The following is a 21,983-nucleotide window of genomic DNA, read 5'->3' as shown; positions in this document are numbered from 1 at the left end:
GAAATGTAACTGCCGTTTTCATCCAGCATGCTTTTACTGCCCTAGAACTTATCTAAGTGAAATTTTTTGAAAGCTGTGAGACAAGAAAGATCCAGATGAACTGTAACTAAAATGCATGTACTATTCTACCTATGAGAAATCTCTCTTTTTCAGTCACCGTAACCCAGACTGAAGCAGTGGGCTAGTGGGTGATTGCTAAGAATGGCAGCTTCAAGCTCCATGGAAATGAGGAAATTTGAGAGTTTTAGTTCCATTTCAGCCAGATTATGCATATGTGGAAATGAGGCATCTTTAAATGCAGAACATACTGTTACAAATAAGGCTGATCATCTTATTCTCCACTGAAGCCTTCTTGGCAGAGGGACTGCAATATGCAAATATATTAATATTTTTTCTTATACAATAATGATGAAGAATTGTTGGCAGTAAATCAGATATATGATCCAGGATTTGAGTAAAAATAAAACCATGTATATTTAGGAAGTATCCACAAAAAAGTCGACTGAAAGCTTATGTGCCAGATGTGGGGATTTGAGTGATGTTAGGAAAGATAACATAGATTGTAAACCCAAGGAGCATGTCACACTCGTCCCATTCAAGGCAACAACAATGACACACACGTGGGTTTTGCTCATGTGAAAGTAAGTGGAACGGTGGTCCGGACAAGAGGGTTTCTTTCTGGGTTCTTCCCCATTCCCCATCTCCTATTCCTTCCTGTCTGAGAAGCGAGGCAGACTCCACTGGTGCATGTGGGTACATCCAATTTACATCAGAATCTTGGATGACAGCAATAAATAGTTGCATGTAAAGCACAGATTTTCTACAGTCTTCACTGGAAGTAGCTACTGTGGGAAAACTGAGATATGTAAATTTGGAAAGTTAGATATCTTCATGAAAACTGTGATGGGGGGGGTTACCAGGGATTGAACTCAGGACCTTGTGCTTGCCAGGCAGGCCTTCTCCCCAGCCCCAGAATTCTGATTTTTGAACCTTTTATCACCTTAATACCATGAGTTAAAAATTTGTTTTCTTCTTTTGTTCTTGAGGATTTTGTCAAATCCTACATATGCTGTCTTAGTTTTGAAATAATGCATTTTTATATTGGCATTAAAACCATTTCCTTCTTTGAGTAATTTCTTCTGCACTTAATAGATAAGCTTAAGTTATAATAGATATGTCGTAAGTTATGACTTCTCTTTTTTCATCTTAACCCCTTACCAGTCCAATTATTTAAAAATAAGATGATGAAAAATAGCATATTTTTGTTAAATTTTATCAGATAATATAGCAGGAAATTTAAAAATGACAATTTTATCAAATTTACTCAATATGAAAATTGACTGGCCCAAGTGCTGCCTTCAGGAGGACTGCTCAGGATAGCGCAGGAACAGACATGCTGCCCGAGCAACGTCAGGGCCAAGCTGTTCAGTGATTAAGGCAAGAAGAAGACACTAAAAAAGTTAGAAATAAAAACCAATTAAAAATAATCTATGCTCCTAGTGAGCTTAAATACCTTTAAAATTGTTCATTTTAACCACATCCTATAAATTAAACTTGATATACGTAATTAACTTCATCAACTTAATATCACTTTTCCAAAAACTCAAACTTTGAAAAATGGAGCATCCCTGTATTAAATGTCTATCAAGTTATTAGGATGCTGTTAGAAATCTGCAGGCTGAAGTGTTCATCCCAGCTTTGGGGCAGATCTTTGCTAAGGAATGCCGCCCTGTGATGCATGATCAGCTACTCCTGGATACGGACACTGTACTCAGAGCCAGTGAGAAGTCTTCACAGGGAGGAGTGGGCAGATCGGGTCTGTAAGTGGGATAAATTGAGGGCCCGTGTCATGAGAAGGGGACAGAGAGCCGTGAAAAAGTCAACAGCTATTAGCATAATGTGGTTATGATGTGTTCTGAAGTATTAGCCGCAGACCCTGAAATTATGTCATACAGTTGAGATTCTCTATAAAGATCACTGATATTAGACTTACACGAAAAAATAAATAAAAGCATTTTAACTCACAGAATCTGAAGCAGGATATTTCCTTACTGTTGAAATAATATCTTTTATTGGTAGGACCATGTCATTGGGAATGTTTTATTAAGATTCATTTTTTTTTTTTTCAGAACAGAGGCATCAAATCTATGAGGGGAAATTTAAAATAAATTATTTACAACTGTATAAGAGGAAAGGAAATTCTTTCACAGTAATAGTTTTAGAAATTTTAAATGTTGTGTTTACTCTGAGAATTTTATTTTTCTTTTTGATCTTAGGGATTCAACCTAGAGTCTTGCCAATGCTAAGCACATGGTTTACCACTGAGCTACCTTCCTTGCCCCTCTCTAGATTTTGATGGCATCTCAGAGATTGTCTGTGTAAACCATTACATACTTTGGCCCAGAGCTGGAAAATAAACTAATTTGGCCTGCTAAGTTAATAAGAGATGTGTTACATTAGATTAGTGGTGCTGTATTATTACCACTGTCTCTAGAGTTCTGGGATATGCTCAGTATACTGTGATTTAATGCAGACATGGTTCCTTAGACCATGTGTCCAGGTAGAAGTGACCTGCCCTGGTCTGAGGACCTGTGTCCACTGAAAAGTGATGTCCCATTGCAAAGACAGAAACCAAAGTGGTAGATAGCACTGTGTACCACATCTGAAGCTATAACAGGAGTGTTGGCGAAACCACAGGAAATGACATAAATACTATTTCTCACAGTAGACTGTAGGTACCCTTATTAGAAATGTAAATTGGAATGATGTCTCAGTAATTTATGAATTAAGGAGCAACCTTCTTTATTGATGTTCCTGGAAGAGATTGAAGCACTGTGGGCAGATGGAGACTGAATTTCTTTAAAAATGCTGGGCAATAGCTGAGAAAATGCCCTTGATGCCTCCCAATGGGATTAAGTTTTGTTCAGCTCTTACCTTTTTATGGCGTTATTTTATTCTCAAAGCTTTCAATAGCAACTTCGCGCCCATCCCCATACCCCAATCACCAGCTTGCCAATGGGATATCTAAAGATTTAACTCAGTTCTGGCACTAACCATACCAGTTTGGCTAGACCCCAGAGATCAAGAGCTCAGTCCCACAAAACTGCCCCCACTTCAGATGCCAGTGGCAACTCTCAGAACTCCTGTACTTCTGAATGACCAGCTTTCTGTAAGGGATTTCTCAGAGTCCGTCTGTGGGTTCTGCAATTCTTTAAAATGGCTCACACAGCTGAAAAAGCACCCTTTGCTTACATTTATTGGTTTATCATAAAGCAGTGACGGTGATGCTTTTAGACATGAGTGTCCAACCTATGACCCCAAGCCAACTTTTTTATCAGAGAGGCCCATGCTGCAATTAAACCTGAAAACTGAGGTGTTAGTTCAGGAAGATAACTTCGACGTTAACATCTTATGTCTTGAAAGAAAATCGACACACGTGCCATAGGTTCACCACTACTGGTACAAAGGGTGCAACTTGGGAACAGCCAAATGGAAGAAAGGCAAATGACAGGGTTTGGAGGAAGAGTGTACAGGCCATCCATCATCTTCCAGGACTGCCAAATACCAAGCAGTTCAAAGTCTTCATCAGCCTAAAAACTCTTAGGGCCCCACCATTTATTAAGGGGCCCCACCACCAGATAATCTCTTTAGCATCCAAAACATAGTCTTTTAAAACATTTTTAAAATTTTTATTTGTGTCAGTATACTTTTCCTGTACACATGATTCATCATGGGGAATGGATACATACACATAATACAGCTTAATTTACTTCTTTTCTTTCCCTTTCCCTTCCCTTCCCTTCCCTTCCCTTCCCTTCCCTTCCCTTCCCTTCCCTTCCCTTCCCTTCCCTTCCCTTCCCTTCCCTTCCCTTCCCTTCCCCTCTCCTTCCCTTCCCTTCCCCTCTCCTTCCCTCCCCCCCTTCCTTCCCTTTTTTGTTCTCCCTTTCTTGGTCTTCTCATTTGCAAAAGATCAGCCTCCCTGTTTCGTCTTACCCATTGTTTGTTTTGTTCATTTATACTTTGGAGTCCTCATTTAAGAAAAGCCATGTAATATTTAAGATTCTGTGTTAGATTTAAGTTAGCAGTATGTTCTCAAGATGCATCCATTTTCCTACCAATGACCTACATTCATCCTTCACAGAAGTACTCGGTATCATGTAGGCCCTGAGGCTCAGAAGGTGATGGCACAAGACACTTTCACCACGTGTTTCTCTGGCCTCCCACCAGCTAGAACTTACTGCCAGTTTGGCAAGACTAGAGGCACAACCAGTCCCTGCCCAGGAAGCCCCTGGAACTGTGGCAGAGCCCTAAGCCAGATGCCCACAATGTCCATTTTCCCACGCACACAGCCTGTTGACAGATGGTAGGAAGCTGAGGCTGTGAGAGCCCGTCCCAGTCCAGCTTCCCAATCTCTGAGTGGGGGAGTCACAGCCAAGACTCATAGCAAAGATGGGTGGGAAAGCTGCCAAGCCCAGGTCTTCTCAGCCTTTCTCTTTGGCTGCAGATGGCAACAAAAAGGCAGACTTATTTAGCAGTGAGTTTAGTTATAATAAAACATGCTTGCAAGGAGTAGGAAGGTCAACATAGTTGCCCTAACTTTGTACTGATTAGCTGTTTGACTTTGAACAAGTCAGTCAAGTGGATAGTTTTGTTTTCTGTAAGTTAAAAAAGGACAAGATTTCAGTTATATTTAAATTATAGATTTTAGTATTTTAATATATTCTTTCCAAATGATCACTAAAGTAAGTTAGTCCATTCCCTACTAGATAAATGTTCAACTTGTGGTCATTTCCTTAAACATGCTTTTGCTAACTCAAAACTAAATTTCTGCCTGGACCACGAGAAATGGCAGAAACTCAACAAATACAAGACTTATTGTGACTGCGAGCCTTTTATGGAATGAAGATTTTATCTCTTTTTTTAGTGCCATTTTCTTAGTCTATTTTGTGCTACTAGAATAGAGGGCCACATGTGGACAGGGTAATTTATAGAGAATAGAAGTTTATCTCTCCATAATCTAGAGGCTGAGGAATACAGGGTCAAGGTGTGATTTCCTGGCCAGGGACTTTGTACTGTATCATTCCATTGAGAAGGTAGCAGGACAAGTGTGTGTGTGTGTGTGTGTGTGTGTGTGTGTGTGTGTGTACATGTATGCACATGCGCACATGTGTTTGTGTGCATGGTGTGTGTGTGTACGCGCACGCACGTGTGCTCATGTGTGTGTGTGCACGCAGAGAGAGAAGGCAGAACTTGTTCCTTTATTTTTATAATAAACCCATTCCTACAGTAAGGGCACTAACCCACTCACCGGGGTAGAGCCCCGCGACATGACCACCTCCTGACAATCCCACCTCTGATTACTGTTAGCAGGGCAAATGCATTCCAACAGGAGATTTACAGGCGCGAGGCCTTCCAACCAGAGCAGCCTCATTCCAATCACTGTAATTAGGACTCCCAGAAAGAATGATTGTGTTAATGCTTACAGTTTTAAATTTGCATTTGCATTTTACATTACATAATGTAAATGTAAATTTTACATTACACTTTTAAATGTAAATTCATTTACACTTTTAAATGCAAATTTTGAAAATCAGACTTTTTATTGCACTGAAAGAACATGCATAACCCTTCTTCCTTTTTCTCTCTGTGTATTTATTGTTCTAAACACTGAGAATAAGATAACAACGCTAAAAAAAAATGCTAAGAGCATCTGCTCATTATCTTGTAAACCTAATCAGAGTAGCTATTTTATTGTTTTCTAAATACTTTCAGTTCCTTGATTGCTTGCATACATATCTTCACATAATGACAGCTGTAGCATTGGTAACAGATTTTTTTTCACTAATGTACCAGCAAGATTTTTCATAGATTGTTTTTCACGGTTACAGACTAATATGTTATTTTAAAATGAGGTTAGAGGTCATCATAAGGAAGAAAATAAACATTATCTGCCATCCTGCTTCCCTTAGTCTCCCCTGAACATATGTCTCAGTCTTTTCTGTATTACATGATTAACAATGTCATGCTTTAAAAAATAGTTGGTTATTTAATTTATTTATTTTTTTAACCAACAGTGTTAGTCAGATTTCTGCTTCTGTGACAGAATGCCTGAGAAAATCTAGGAAGGAAGTGGCAGCTCGGCCCAAGGTTTCAGAGTTTCAGCCACCAGTAGTTGGTTGGCCCTGCTGCCCTCAGGCCTGTGGGCGAACAGAGCCTCTCTGTTGATGGCCTCAAAGTAAAGAGCAAGATAGGAAGAGCCCAGCGTCTCCTCCAAGGACAGCCCCAGGGACCTGACTTCCAGCAGGCCCCGCCTTCAGAAGATTCCACCACCTTCCCAGATCACCACAGGCTGGTGACTGCTAGCATAGGAGCCCCTGGGGGGACCATTAAGACCCAGGCCATAGCCAGGGTTGATTGCCCACCCCTGTAACCCTAGACACAGGAGGCTGAGGTAAGAGGCTCTCAAGTTCAAGGCCATTCCAGACAATTTAGAGATGCCTTGTCTCAGAATGAAACTTTAAAAAGCTTAGGAATGCAACTCAGTGATAGAGTACTTGACTACTCTGCATGTGTCCCTAGGTTCAATCCTGAATTCAGAAAAACAAAATAATAAAGATGTAAACCACACAGTAACACACACATATTGCCCTTTAAGGCCACATGATCTTATTAATTTGATGATTTTGGGGCCAAGGAAGATGGCTCAGTGGAATAAGTGCTTCCTTGGCAAGCGCAAGGGCCTGAGTTCAATCTCTGGTTCTGGAAAAAAAAAAAAAAAATGATGATTTTGCTCATTGGGCAATCACCAGCTTATTGTGCCAAACACTGTAGAGTTCATATGAAAAGGAAGATTTCTGTGAGATACCAGAAATGTGATCGGGAACAGGCAAATGTTTTTGTGTAAAATGACCACGACCTTTATATTGAAATCTGATAACATTGTATTTCCACATGAATAAGCCTTTTGTTTATCTTTATCTCAATATTTTAAAAAAATGTATTACCCAGAGTTTAATAAAGAAAAAAGCTCTGCAGAAAACAGGGAAGGTTTAGATAAATGCTCTTTTTTTCTTTTGAGCTCACTGTAGTCATTAGATTCTCTTAGTAGGTAATAGAAGTTTTTTTACAAGCTTGTTAAATGGTTAGTGTTTTAGTTTTTATTATCTACCTATAGCCAAGTAATTTTCTAAGCCCCTCCAATATACTCATGCAGATATATATTTCAAGTATAGTTGCTTCTTATTCCTTTAGCAAAATATTTCATAAGGAAAAAAGCAATAAAAGAATGGATAGGGAAACAGAGTGCTTTATGATTCTGGACTCAAATTTGGCTTGAAGAATGTTTCTAAACTTAGAATATACTCAACTAGATTGTAAGCTTTCAAACCAAGCTTTATTAACTTACTTAGACTAGCAAAATGGGAATATTTAAATTTATTTAACAGATTCTGAGAAAGTTGGGTGAGTACTTAAGATGTTAGGTTTCTGCTCATACTTCTCCAAAGATAAGAGTGTTGTCTAGTGGAGCTCGCGAAGACTACCTTTTCTTGCTGATGGTGGTCTCCTAGGAGCACGCTTGGTCCTCTAAATTTAGCATGTGTGCTGTTTGCTACCAAGTGAGGAGACCTGGCTGCCGATTCTGACTTTGAGGTTCTCCAAGTCTGTGTAGCTATGAGGTGTGATCAAAATATAGGGTGAATGTTCAAATAAATAAATGTACTGTCCTCAAAATAATTCCTCCAATTTGAGACAAACAGATTCTATCATTCTTGCCACTTTTTGCAACTGTTTACAGTTCACATTAATGGCAGTGTCTGTCAAGTACAAACATTCCAGTGGCTCCTCATCCGCCTTCACTGGATCTGGCCCCGTGAGTCTTCCGACCCTTCTCCAAAGTCGAAATGGCCATAAACGGCAAATTCTTTACATTGATCCAGGGCATCAAGGTAGCCATTCAACAGGCTATCTAAAGACCTATAAGAGGGCTGGCCAGATAGCTCAGCAGATTAAAGCACCCACTTGGGCAGAGCGCAGCGGCCAGGGTTTGATCCCTGGGTGCTGTGCTGGCCTCACCCCAGGGGCGCGCTGAGATGGCAGTTGAGACTGAGCATGGTAGTGCGCGCCTATAATCCCAGTGCTTGGGAGGCTGAAAGCAGGAGGATCACTATGAGTCTAATGTGTGTAGTGAGACCCTGTAGACACTTGACTAAATACATTAAAAATTTAAGTAAAAAATAAAAAATAAAAAAAAAAGAGTCTTAGGAAAGAGGACTTCCAGAACTGCTTCAGAAAGTGAAAAGAGGTAGGGCTTGGGAGATGGCTCAGTGGAATAAGCACTTCCCTGGCAAGCGCAAGGGCCTGAGCTCAATCCCCAGTTCTGCCAAAAAAAAAAAAAAAGAAAATGAAAAGAGGGGGCCAGAGAGATGGCTCAGTAGAATAAGCATTTGCCTCGAAAGTGCAAGGGCCTCTCCGGTTCTGCCAAAAAAAAAAAAAAAAAAAAAGAAAGTGAAAAGAATGATGAGATAGATGAAGTGAGGGAGCGTTTTAAGGAGAATTAATGGCAGTGTCTCTTCGTGTAACAGTTTTTTAAGTTAATTACTGTGTTTTTATCACACTCTATATTTTCATGTATCCATAAGCTGCTGGGTATTTAGAATAATATGCCTGGATGTCCTGATGAAGCATGGCATTTATTGTACAAAATATAAATTTTTTTTTAATAAAATCTGGCCAGTTTTGATGCTTTCTTTATCTTTGCAAAATCTGTTATAAGTTGTATACTGCAAGTACATCTTCCATTGGGGAAGGTTTTTTTTTAAACTTAGGAATGGCTTGATGATTCAGATTGCTCATGCAGGTTTAACCCAGGTTTTAGTAGCTGAACTAGCTATTAGGCAGACAAGCCTGAGCTGTAGATAGCCACTTGGCTGTCCTGCTGCGATATTTAAATAATGGTTTGTTGAGCTTGTTCCACACAATCATTGCCTCTCTGCTGCCAGCCACCAGTTTTCTTGTTCTGCCTGTCATTTACAGCCAGTGACTATTTTAGGGCCATACACCCAAGAAATAAGGCTGGAGGGGGTAGGTAGCTGAGACTGCCTAGCACTGCATGATTTTTTTTAAAAAACCTCTTTCTACCTTCTAAAGAGAATGATTTTGTTAAGATGATAATCTATTTGTATAACAACAGACATTTCAAAAAGTATGAAATGGGAGTAAACTTCTTTCTTCATATTTCCTGGTTTCTTTCCCGTGGACAGTTGGCTTTACTAGTTTCTTCTACGTTTCTGGAGATACATTTTTACCCAAATAGTCTGTTCTGTACTCATTACCTAATTTGCCTTTTCCTGTATTAATCTTGGCATCATATTAATATGTATAAATTTATTGTTCTTTTCCACATTTTGAATCTGTACAGTAATTTATTTAGCTAGCTCTCTCTTGGAACTTAAGGTTATTTTACTCTTTGGCTGCCAAGTTTCGCAATGAGTTCTCAGGCAAGAAGTCTTTGTGTGTATAAATGTAGGAATCAATACCCCAAATAAAGTTACCGTTGATCACTCTCTGAAACTTCTGGAACATGGTCCATGACTTCCGAGCTCAGCCCCTCAGCCCAGTGGATGCATTACTTGTGTGCTGGTCCTGCAGGCTTCGGGATTCAGACACAGCCTTCCTTAAGTCAGGACCCCTTACTGCTCCTGTGACTGCCACACTTCCATTCGAGGTGCGGCTGGATCTTGCCAGACTCTACAACAAGGAGAAATACATGTCACTTTGGGGAGTTGGGGAAATATTTGAGATGGTTGCAATAAGAATTAGCTATGGAACTGGCAGAAAAGAGCATGTGGGGAGCAAGCCTGACCCTGTGGACCAGCATGCAGGCCAGACACCTGGCCCTCCAATTCCTGGGCCACATCTCTCAGAACACAGGACCTAAGGGCCCCACCTGAATCACTGCTCCCAGGTTTCCTTTTAGCTTGCCCTCCTTTACTTGATGCCCATGAACATGAGAACTCCTCCACGTGGGCTGGCTTTGCACACAAGGGCTCCAGGTGTCAGCCTGTTTTGTTGAAAATTGGTGCCTCACAGTCCTGTTTTCTGTCATTTCTCTTGGTGCCGCACCAAAAGTGCCTCTGATTGTCTTCCACTTTCATGACTGCTGTGGTCTCCGCCACCTGCCCGAGGACACAGCAGGCCCTTCTGTAGGGCGACTGCAATGCTGTTTATGTCTGGCTGTCATTTCCACAAGATTTTATGGAGGCTGGACATTTGGGAAGGACTGGTCAGGTAGGACAGGGCAGAGTGTCACATGCTTCTTAGAACTTCAGAGAGGTGGGGCCAGGGAGATGGCTCAGTGGAATAAGCGCTTCCCTGGCAAGTGCAAGGGCCTGAGTTCAATCCCCAGTTCTGCCAAAGAAAAAGAACTTCAGAGTACTATGCTGGAGCTTCCAGGCCCATATTCAGTGTAGAGGGAAACATTTCTCTCTCACTGTTGCCTGTTCATCTGTCTATTTCTGACTGGCTTCCCACTGTCTAATGACTGTGTCCCAGAAATGCCCCCTGGGGTTCAGAACCTCCCTTCCTAAGCCTGGCAACTAAAGAGGCCTCCCATGAGCATCTCAGGCACCTGGGCGGCCTGATTGCAGCTCCTGAGTCCTACTTGTACCTCGGGGCTCAGGACTGTGTACTCCCCATCTGGCCCTACAGGGTACTCATGACTCTTGATGTTTACCCTGAACACTATCTGCAGTTCTATCAGCTTTTCTGGTGGAATTTAAATGTTAGTACAGCTCAAGTTTATTGGTCTTACACTTTGACTGTGAAAAATAGCTATCACACACACCCTTTCTCTAGTTCTCTGGTTTCAGAAAGCCTCTGATTGAGGATGGGGTGGGTGTCTTGTGGTCGTTGTGTCCCCTGAAGCAGTAAACATCTTCCTAAGGAAGCCACAGCCTCAGAAATAGCTCTGCAAAAACATGCGCCTCTTTTACCCCAACGCTTTTCCTGCTTGGAACATCAAGATGTGGGTTAATTTTACAGCTTGCCCCAGAACAGTAGGGAGGGGTTTGCCTAGCATTTATATAACAGAAAATGCCATTTAGTTGATTTTTCTAGAACAAAGAAACAGCCTCAAAGGTAAATTCAGGTCTCTTTCTTTAGTAAAACTGAACAGCTGGAAGCTTTGAAATGAGTGCGTCTGCTTCTGCCCGGCAAGGTTTTCCACCTTTCTGAGGTCTGCACATACCTCTGCTTGTGCTTAACTCTTTCAGAGGCAGCTACTGTGGCAGGCAACATCGAGGAAGCCTGATATTGCCACAGTTGAGATCTATGCTGCCTTAATGTATCTGAGTATTACAGTTAATGACTGGGATCCTCCTAACGGAAGGACAGTTGTGTTTCTTCACGCATTCTAGGCAGACTTGATCTTGTCTAAGTTCTGTGTCTTATAGAAGATGTAGTATTATGTTGCAGAAGGGGTAGGGAGTGAGGTAAGTGATTTTTTTTTAAATCTTAGATAGCTTTTAACTAGCAAAATAAATATAGAGATGAATATAAATGAACCATATTTATGCGATGACTACACAAGAGGTTAAATAAAGAATGATAGGTAATACAAAAACTTGGAGGCAAAGTTAATTTTTGAGGTTTCATTTTTCTAAAGTTTTTGTTTGTATGTTAGGGCTTTTTGGTACTGGGAGCTGAAGCCACATGATCACACATGCTGAGCAAGTGTTCTATCTGCTGGTTAGCTACAGCCCCAGCTAGTTACCTAAATCTTAAGTATCATATTAGATAAAATTTGAGAAATCATAGATTCTATCAGGAATCTAGATCAATCTCTTATATTAAAGAATGAGAAATGTCCATATTAATTGCCTTATGGTACTTGCCAGATGGTATATTTTTGTGCTTTTATTTAAAATACATGTAAGCATCATGAAAGGATTACTTGGTATGTTTTTTTGGTTACTTTTTGCCCTCCAAGTGGATCTTGAGGTTATGTGATTCATTTTAATTGCATTAGATTTTAAATCATTTAAAAATCGAGGAACAGCTTTTCATTTAATTCCCAAGGTATAAAACGAGCAAAAGCATAAGGTCCTGTAGATCAGATGGTTGGGTGTGTTCGAGTGCACCTGCTCAGGGCACATTTCAGAAGTTCCTACAAGGTGGCCGTCCCAGCTGTATGTCCCTTAACAGCAGTCTACTGTGGGCCAGGCACAGTGACAGGTGCTAGGGGTGCAAAGGTAGATGAACTGTAGCCCTACTGTTAAGAAAGCTGTCAGTGAACACACAAACAAATTTGCTCTTTCCTTTTTCTCTTGTTTCTTTTAAAAGCTAAACTAAGTAACTGGGGGTGGTGGCACATCCCTGTAATTTCAGCCTCCTGAGTAGCCGAGGCAGGAGGATCACAAGTTGGAGCCCAGCCTGAGCCCAGCTGAGAAGCATAATGGCCTAGTGAGACACTTTCAAAGTAAAAATATTAGAAAGAGACTGAGAATATATTTTGAAATTGATTTCATTGTGTTGTGGACAGACCTTGAGCTGAGAATGTGGCTCAGTGCAGAGATGCTGAGTTCAATTCCAAATCATGCCAAAGAAAACAAAAGAATGAAAACTAAATTAATTACTAAGAGTATATGTTCACATTTCAAATATTATGTCAAATAAAACCTTAGGAATAAGTCATAGTTATTCTCACTTTATTTGACCTACTTATCGTTGTGATTATTTTATTTATTTATTTATTTATTTATTTTTTGCAGAGCCAGGGATTGAACTCAGGCCATTGTGCTTGCGAGGCAAACACTTATTCAACTGAGCTATCTCCCCAGCCCCCGTTGTGATTATTTTAATAAATATTTTTTAACAATATAGATGCATACTCATAGTATTTAAGTATTAAATACTATGTGTATTTTGATTTAAAACTTAAGAGTCTTGTGATGAATTTGGTATTTTCTACCTTTAATTCTTTTAAATTGGAAGCCAATCAGCTGAGATATAGAAATTTATCCGCATTGCTGATTTAGTCAAGTTAGGAAATTCATTTTCTATATTATGGTGTCATCTAGCACTGGAATAATAACTATGATTTTCACTAACTGAGAAGCAGAAACTAGAAAACGAAATTTGAACCAATAAACTGTGAAAATGATGGCATTCGCGTATATTCTGTTGGAAGTGACTGTGCATTTTCTGCTAATGCTGACATGACGGGTAACGTGCACCGTGGAGGGGGATTTATTTCAAGCACTTTTTGAAGACTTTTGCATTCATGATCTTCATACATTTGATGAACAAGATTTTCAGTAGTATTTTTGTAGAATTGTGAGTTTCAGTACTTGGATAATCCCTACACTTAAGATAGGTACCCCAAGACAGCTTGAAGAAAAGCTCCAAGTGCCAAGTATTAAATAGTAAACCCTGTGTGTCACAGCGTCTCTATCAATTCAGCTCAGCTGTTTAAGTACAAAGCAGCTGTTGCCTAGTGTGGGCCACTGGGTGTGGCTGCTTTCCAGGGAAATTTATTTACAAAGACAGGTGAGCCTCTGGCAGGCTGTAAATTATTGACCTCACCTCTCCGCTTCCTCATTGTGTGCACTAAACAGGAGCTACGGATCTTCTGCATTTAACCAGAGAGACGGAACCAAGTGGGTAATGCTAGGATCGCTGTTAACTTTGTTTGGCTGCATCATGAGTCTTTCAATATGCAGTTTAATGTGACAGCAAAAGCTCTGGCACTCAGCAAAGAATTGTCATTGAGTGTGCTCACCAGAGCTATTATTTTTATTTAAACAAGTATGTCCCAGAGAAGCATGCCATTTTTACAGTAATTTATGCAAAGCTCAGGAAAGAGAAGTAATAAAAATTTCTATATAGGGAAGTTAATTATTTGAGTACTTTCTTGTTTGGGACAGTTTCATTAAGCTATGATAATTTCACTTATTCTAAAAGAAAAGAATGTTTTAAAACTATGCCATTTAGAAAGACTAGGTAGATGTAAACTATTGACTCTGAATATTTAGAGAATTAAATAAAAGGAGAGTAAATTCAAATGCTGTCTTAATGTTAGATGTCTCTGGACTGAATTTTATTTTATTACAATATTGGTTTAAAGAATACCCTTATTCAGTAGAAAACCTGGCAAGTGCTAATCAAAACATTGAAAGGATTCTTACAGAGAGCAGTTTAGTAAGAGTCTGGCTGGCAAAGAAAACAAAGATGTGACATCCAAAGGAAGGAAAAGGCTGTCATAACTACAGTCCTGAAACTGCTGCTTTTAAATGTATAAAAAGCATGGACTTGGGCCCCAGCTGCCCAAGATTCCTGGAAAGAATCTTCCTGGAGCGCTTCCTGTCCTCCAGGTGCTTCCTGGAGTGACAAGTAAGAAAGAAGCCATTGGGGGGTGGCCAGCTTTCACAGTAATGACACATGAAGACGGGACATGTAAGTCTTCTGTTTCCCACATTGAAAATTTTCTGTTTACTCTTTAATTCGCAATAAAATTAAGTTCAATAAGTGCAAGACATTTACTGTATTGAATTTATTTTGAAATTGATTTCATTGTGTCGTGAACAGACCTCAAGCGAGTGTAATAGTATTGTAAGAAATGATAATTAGGATGGAAGGAGAAGAAAGAAAGAAGGAAAGGTGCAAGTGAAGTCCCCTGCATTTTATGATTTAATAAGCTGAAGGTGCCTGCAATAAAACCAGCCTTCTGGCTTTGGTAAACTGGTGGCTGGTGGCATATAATTGTCAGTTATAGAAACTGGAGGAGGAATAGATACAGGAGAAATTAAATGAAGGACTGTGGGAGATCTACGTCAGTATTTCTTACTGAGTACTCTCAATCTTTGGGAGAAAATTAGTGCTACAGATACATTTGAAATTATCAGCCTATAGGTAGTAACTACTGCTATGTGAATAGATAAGATTCTCCAAGGAAAATGGGCCAAGTGCAAAGGGAAGGTGTAATAGCTCAGAACCCTGGAGAATGCCAGAAAAAACAAAATTACTTGCTTTTTTTTTTTTTTTTTAACCTCTTGGTTCTTGATAGATACAAAGAATTAGGAAAGCAGCAATGGAAAGTCTTCACCAGCTTCAGTACCTCATAAGATACTTCACATAAATACTGTACAAGAAAGGAGACCCTATTAAACCAGTATGTCAAAGAAGAAATTGTTGGCCAGTCCCAGGGATGTGGAATGGGAAAGAAATCTCAGTCTTCCTCTGCCCTTACTCCAAGAACCTGCTCATAGAATCCGGAGGTCTCAGGTTTTTTACCAGCCTAACACTGCATTGTGAAATACAACTCAAGCATGTCACATCTTTTTGGAGTCCAGTTCTAAAGAAAGGAGTCCTTCAGAAATAATGATTTCATAATCAAGAGCAAGGCACTCTCTCAAATTAAGGAATGATGTGTGTTGAGAAGGAGGTGTGGGGGGTGACTGATATAAAAAGAAAGCACTGTCAAGCACAGTGGCCCCTTCTCCTAAAGGACTCTCAAGTAGTCGGTCGTGTGCTCCACATTTTAGTTGACTGCTTCTAATTCATCTAGCTTTTGCCAATATTAAGTCCATTATATCAGAAAGGAGGAAGTCAGTTTGGCTAATTCTTTCTGAGTTCCCTAGACAAAGCAGAGAGATGAGAAATGTCATCTGAACCCTTACACTAGATTTTCTCCGTAGAGTTAGGTAACCAAGTTCCCAACCTATCTCACCAAGTATAAAAAAAAATATAGTGGAACTGGAAATAATACTTTTGTGTGCTTGGAACATAAAATCTCCCTTATATGTATATATAGCTAAAACAACTTTTGCTGTTTTTCACCTAAAACTGTGTGCCAGTGAAATATATTTGCCCTGATCTGCTCTATTTCCTCTATCACTTCCGGGTGCTACTGCCTAGAATGCTGGGAGGACGTTCTGGTGCCTGTGTCTTGTGGAGTACTGAATGGAACTAGATCTGAAGCTCAAGGATAAGTATGAGTTAGAGGCCACATTTTGGAGGCAATCCCTTGTGTGTGACAGTTAAAAGCATGACATTAACCACAGTGGCCTACAGAGGGCTTACATTTGAAAAAATTTGGTTTTAGTGTGTTTCCCCAGCAGGTCACCCTGAAGGAGAAAAGGGGAAGAGCTTCCAGAAGACTAGGTCATTCCTGGATAACTATTCTTTAGTAGAGAAGTAAAAGGAGGGAACTTAAAGTAAGAGAAGTGGTCAACCAAGTCTACTGCAATCAGGGCAGGCTAATAAGGCCACGTTATTTGATGCCAAAGGGCTGGTTTGCTTATGTAAATAGTGGAAGCACTATCCTGTTGTTTATTCTGTGTCCATGCCAGAGGGTAGCACCAGGTCCAGGGGAAGCAGCAGATGTTGTCTGTAAGCTGGCTATCTGACAGAGAAGAAAAGCAATTCTCTTACTGGTAGGTAGTTGGCTGAAAGCCTTTAGCTGCCTTAGAAATCTCAGTTGCTGCCATGCTTACCTCAGGGTAGCCCACCTCAGAATCACTGGCAGCAGGGCCTTAGTAGCTTAAGTCCCTCCGATGAGAGGGACTTTCCCTAAGTCGAAATGGCCAACCTTGGAGCTGCGTACAGTGACTGTCACGTAAGGCATTTTCAGGGCCTATAGGAACTTGTATCTCTTGTTGTTCACACGCTCCTCAAGGCAGCAACATGTAAATAAACTATACTCATCTGCTTAGTATGTCTCGTGGTTTTTGATTTTTTAATTCAAACTAAACATTAATATGAGAAGTTTTGATAATAACCTGTGAACTTCCTTATTTTTTTTTGAAAAGGTAGCATAGTTCTCTTCCTGTAGTGTAACCATAGCAACTGACAAAGAACAGAGAAAGAAAGCTTTCACACATGCTGTGTTAATTAATCCTGTCCTACAGTTTTCTTTCAGCTGGAGGATACAGTTTAATAAATTTTACATGAGTAAGAGTGTTTTGATGCATGAACTATATAAATACATACCATTATCTTTACCAAAAATATTTGGAAAAATGTAGTTGTGTATCTGTATCCCTTGGGTTTTTTCCCCCTTTGAGCCTTTGTTTTAATAATTTACTCCCTCCCTGAAATGTTTGAGACTTATTTATCTTATTAACAGAAACAGCTTTAGGGTGAAAGCCTTTTGTTCATCAATATACAGACACTTTCCACAGAAATTGCCTTAATTGGCTAACTATATAAATGTGAAATGATGCGGTTTTTTTCTCAAGTGATACAGTAGACTGTATCTTAAAAGCATAACAGCACGCTTCACTCTGTGTGGAACATTTATGTGCAAACCATTTCAAGAAACTCAGTCATGATAATGTAAAAAGTTAGGTAATAAAAATACATCTTCATTGTTCTTTTGGAAGTTATGTGGCCCTTCTAAATGAAATTAGAGTGTTCTTTGACCTCAGTTTGTGGCAGAAAGAAAACAGTACAGACCAGGCACTTGATTGTTTCTATTCCAAAAGTGTTTAACCATTTTAACAAACGCATATTTGATATGAAATTAGATGTAATTATTTTAACTTATGTTGTTTCTAAGATACCTTGAAGTCTTGTTTTCTCTTTATAATTGGAAATGACACAATTTTTAAAATACCTTGCCGGGTCATCTCAGCTGTCAAAGAAAACCTCGTGTTTTTTCATAATCTTATCCCTGTGGCCTAGCTTTCTGACAGCAGGGCTCCAAGAAAACCAAGGGAATTCAGGTTGAATTTTTTTTTTTTTTTTCATCCACTTCACTTGACAACAACATATGGAATGAGTCAGAACCTATTTCAGGCCTTGTGCTTTAGCTCTTTGGTTTCATACAGGAGCAGTGTCAGATGAGGAACTAGCCCTTCGGGTGAGACCGTCAGATGTGGACACTTTCTCATCCCTATTATCTCAGCTCTTTTCATTGTTTCCTGAATTGGGGTAGGGCAAGACAGAGAAAAGTAGGATTGTTATGGAAATCTGTTATTGAACATATTTTATTCATGTGCAGAAAAATTGCATACATTAGTGTATGTGTGTTGTCTATACATTTAATGTGTTTATAAGCACTAGCCAATTTATAGCATGCTGTCACGTTATTAAAAAACCTGCATTGCTGGGCCAGGGATATAACTTAGTGACACAGCGCCTGGCTAGCAAGTGTGAGGTCATGAGTTTGATTCCTGGTTAAAACAAAAAAAACAGAACTAAAAAACCCTGTGTTGTTGAAAAATTTGAGTGACTATACTCACAGTTGAATTTATTAAATTTTGGTCTCACCAGCTGTCCTTTTAATTTTAGATTTTACTTGGAATAGAGAAAATGTGACATTGTATTTAATAAACAAGGGGAAGTCATATTCCTAAATACTGTGTAAAATTTTAACTAAAACAGTAAAATGAGCATGTGATGGTAGCTTACTGTAAAAATATTGTCTGTGCTTGTAGCATCGTAGTAATCAGTACTGCTTTACTTGTCGGGCTGGCCGGCCCTCCACCGCTGGGGCAGAACACGAGGAAGGAGGGTCATGTTTGCTCATAGTTCCCGCAAGATTTGGGTCTGTGGATGCTTGGTCCTGCTGCTTGTGGACCTGGGGGGCAGAGCGTCACGGCAGGGACCACAGCACACCACAAACCTGCACAGCCCAGTTCCGCCCGAAAGGAAAGACGTATGTCAGAAAGCACAGACCTATGTCAGAGCGGTGTCCCCTCCAGGGCCTCCCCTAGGTTTTCCCCATGAAGCCTCACTCACCAAAGGTGCCACCCCTCAAAGTGGCACCACAAGCTTTCACACTCTCCAGACCTAACGGCAGCACTTGTCGTTCAGGGGCCTCCCCAAGCAGGGATTCACATTTTTCCCAGTGACAACTATGTACAGATTTTTAAAAAGAATTATATTGCACAAAACGTGGAGGAAAACTTACCAAATTAAAAAAAATATACATATCCTACATTCCAAAGGTAATGGCAGAAGACATTTAGTCTTTTTCTATACATGAGTATTTATGATCATGAAGTCAAACTACATCAAGCGTTTTCACTTAAAATATTTTTTATACTTTAAAGAAATTCTTAGGGGACACACTGAAACCACAAGAAATTTGGAGACAATCTTGAGAAAAGTGTTGCATTCTCTTACAGATTTGCAGTACATAGTAGAAAAGCTAGAGGTACTGAGAAATCTTAGCAATGAAAATCTGTTTAACTTCATAAATCCATCTTTTCTCAAAGTTGTTTAGCAAGGAACCCTTGCTGATAACATGTAAAACTTTTTAGCTCTCAGAACTAGAGTTCTAGGTAACCTACTTTGAAAAATCCAGGATATTTCTCATTTTTTCTGTTACAGCTAACAGTTGGTGAAATATTTGCTTAACCTGCTGATGTTTTATTAGGTTTATAACACCAGTGCTTCATTTGGAAATATAAATGATTTAATGGTTATTAGCATGTGTTTAAAGCACAGTGACCACAATATGTTGTCTTCAACATTTGTGTTAACCTTGGCATTACCCTAGTGATTCTGCATTATAATCATATTTAACCTTTTAAAATTGTGACCATCCAAATTTAAATTTCTGGTTCTGTTACTATGTATTAAACTTCTTTATATTTCATGCAACCCACAGGTCTCGCAAGAGCAAAATCCGTCCCCAGTCACACGTATTCCAATGAAGTGGTTACCTTGTGGTATAGACCGCCTGATGTTCTCCTGGGCTCTACAGAATACTCCACCTGCCTTGACATGTGGTGAGAAATAAAAACTTTTATCTTAGCTAATCTGTGTGTGATGGTTGGTCCTGATCAGGCCTGTACAAACATCCTCACAGTGCAGATGAAGATTAATGACACAGGAGTGTTCCCTGTGTGTGGCAGTACTTGTGGGTTTTTAACAACATGAGGAGGAGAATTCCCTAATCAGAGAACCCTACAGATGGTATCCGGGAATGGTTTTTGATGAACAGGGACAGAGACATTTTTCTACCTGTCAGTTACAGTGGTCTTCTCCCTTAGGGTTCTGATTTGTGGCTTTATTTTACAACAGTGAAGTGTTTATCTCTGAATAGCACTAGAGCTGGCAGTAGCAGGGAGCGTGTTTAAAATTCACAACAAAGCTCAGATAATTGGACTGAAAATTTTGATATAACTGTTAGGTCCCAAATTGGGTCACAGTACACCCCCTGAGAACTCTTAATACCAATAAATTGTCCATGTATATACTGTATATAGTTTTTTTTTTTTTTTTTTTTTTTTTTCTCTCTCTCTTTTTGGAATAGGGTCTTGCTCTTCAGGTCAAACTGGCCTTGAGCTTACTCTAGCTCCGGCTGATCTCAAACTTGCAAGCGGAGTCACAGCACACCACAGAGCCAAGTGCAGGAATTACAGGCATGCATCACCACACCTGGCTATAAGGTCCATATATTTAATTTCAGTACATTCTCATTTTATGGACTGGTTAAGCAGAGTTTCTTAAAAAATCTATTCCATGGGTTCCAAAGATCCAGCAGTATTTAACATGTAATTATTATTAATGGTAGAATGACCCTTAAGCTTCTAATCAAGTATAATTTAAATATAGTAATTATATCAGAGAATAATCCTATTTTTAGTCCTGAGGACAGGCTTCCTACTGGCTGTCCAGCCTGTCCTTTGCTCATGGAGAGATACATTTTCTAAACTGACAATTGTATTCTAAGGACGATTCTAAAGGAATCCACTTAGCTATTTCATTTCAGTAGTCATCTTCCCTGGGTGATTGTGCCCCATATCGTTTGGCCACTTGTCCATCTTGTGTTTATGGACTCAGTGAAACTTCAGCATGTGTTTATCTTATTGCTGGGAACTTACTGTATTGCCTTCCCCCTGAGAATCTTGGCTGTTAGTAAATTAGGTTGTGGTGAGGCTTGGCTTTTTTGCCATATCTGTTTGGTCCAAAAGTTTTATGGTAAGATATAAATCAAGCTCCTTGTAATGTAGGGCACAGAAGAGATTTTCTTAATTTCTGTTCGAGTAGTGCTCCTAAGAACGTGATTTAAGGATACCTAAAGCCATTGAAAATATATGCAACCTTGTATGTACACATGGACATGCTTGTTTTTGTAAGATGTAAATTAGTAGCTTTCAATAAAGATGCAAAGGAATCTAGATCACCAAACATCCTTAGGTTGGTTCTCATAAATTCTGTAATAGTCAGTTCATATAACTTTTGCTTTATAAATAAATCCAGTACCACTTTAATAATACTCTAAAATCCTTAAATAAAGACAACTATTTACCACTGAATGGATGAACTATTTTGTTGTTAATTGAATTCACAACCTTGCCAGGCCAGTTCCTTTCCCCTGGTCCCAAGCTAATCATTTTTTTCTATCACACATCTTGATTTTTTTTTTTAATTGTTGTTTACAAAGCTAATTTTTTTTCCTTCAAAATAGATTCCTGGGAAAAATAGATACAGTAAGTCCTTGACTTAATATTTGGATTGCAAACTTTCAAAGATGTTACTGTTTAAGACTCATCTTTTGGGTTTACAAATAAATCTGACTTAGGAACAATTTTCCTGAAACAGAAGTAGTTCCTGGGCTGGCCAGATAGCTCAGTGGATGAGAGCATCTGCTTAGGCAGATACATTGTGGTGGTGCACACCTATGATCCCAGCTCTTGGGAGGCCGAAAACAGGAGAATCACTATGATTCTGATCTACATAGTGAGACCCTGTAGACCCAGTACTAAATACAGAAGAAAAAAAAAAAAAAATGACAGGACGTATTTCCCCTAAAGGGCCGACCAGCTAGCTCAGCAGATCACAGGGCCCAGGGGTCTGATCTCTGGTGTACCATGCCAGCCCCGCTCCCGGGGTGCACTGAGAGGGCAAATGAGACTGGGCATGGTGGCGCCCACCTGTAATCCCAGTGCATGGGAGGCTGAAAGTCAGGAGGATCACTACAAGTCTGATATGTGTAGTGAGACCCTGTAGACCCTGTACTAAATACATTTTTT

At 39.7% G+C, this 21,983-nt stretch overlaps 1 protein-coding gene across 1 annotated transcript in view; it reads left to right on the top strand.

Moving 5' to 3' along the window:
• Positions 1–21,983, top strand: part of Cdk14 (cyclin dependent kinase 14) — a 546,799-nt gene that overhangs the window by 354,624 nt on the left and 170,192 nt on the right. The window contains exon 9 of the mRNA XM_023707130.1: positions 19,613–19,733. Coding sequence (XP_023562898.1) covers positions 19,613–19,733 — 121 coding nt within the window. The remainder of the gene's footprint in view (positions 1–19,612; positions 19,734–21,983) is intronic.

The sequence above is a fragment of the Octodon degus genome, unplaced genomic scaffold, assembly GCF_000260255.1.
Source record: "Octodon degus isolate 3935 unplaced genomic scaffold, OctDeg1.0 scaffold00281, whole genome shotgun sequence".
Taxonomy (NCBI): domain Eukaryota; kingdom Metazoa; phylum Chordata; class Mammalia; order Rodentia; family Octodontidae; genus Octodon; species Octodon degus.
The sequence above is the reverse complement of the archived record's forward strand: the minus strand, read 5'-3'. Positions and strand labels throughout refer to the sequence as shown.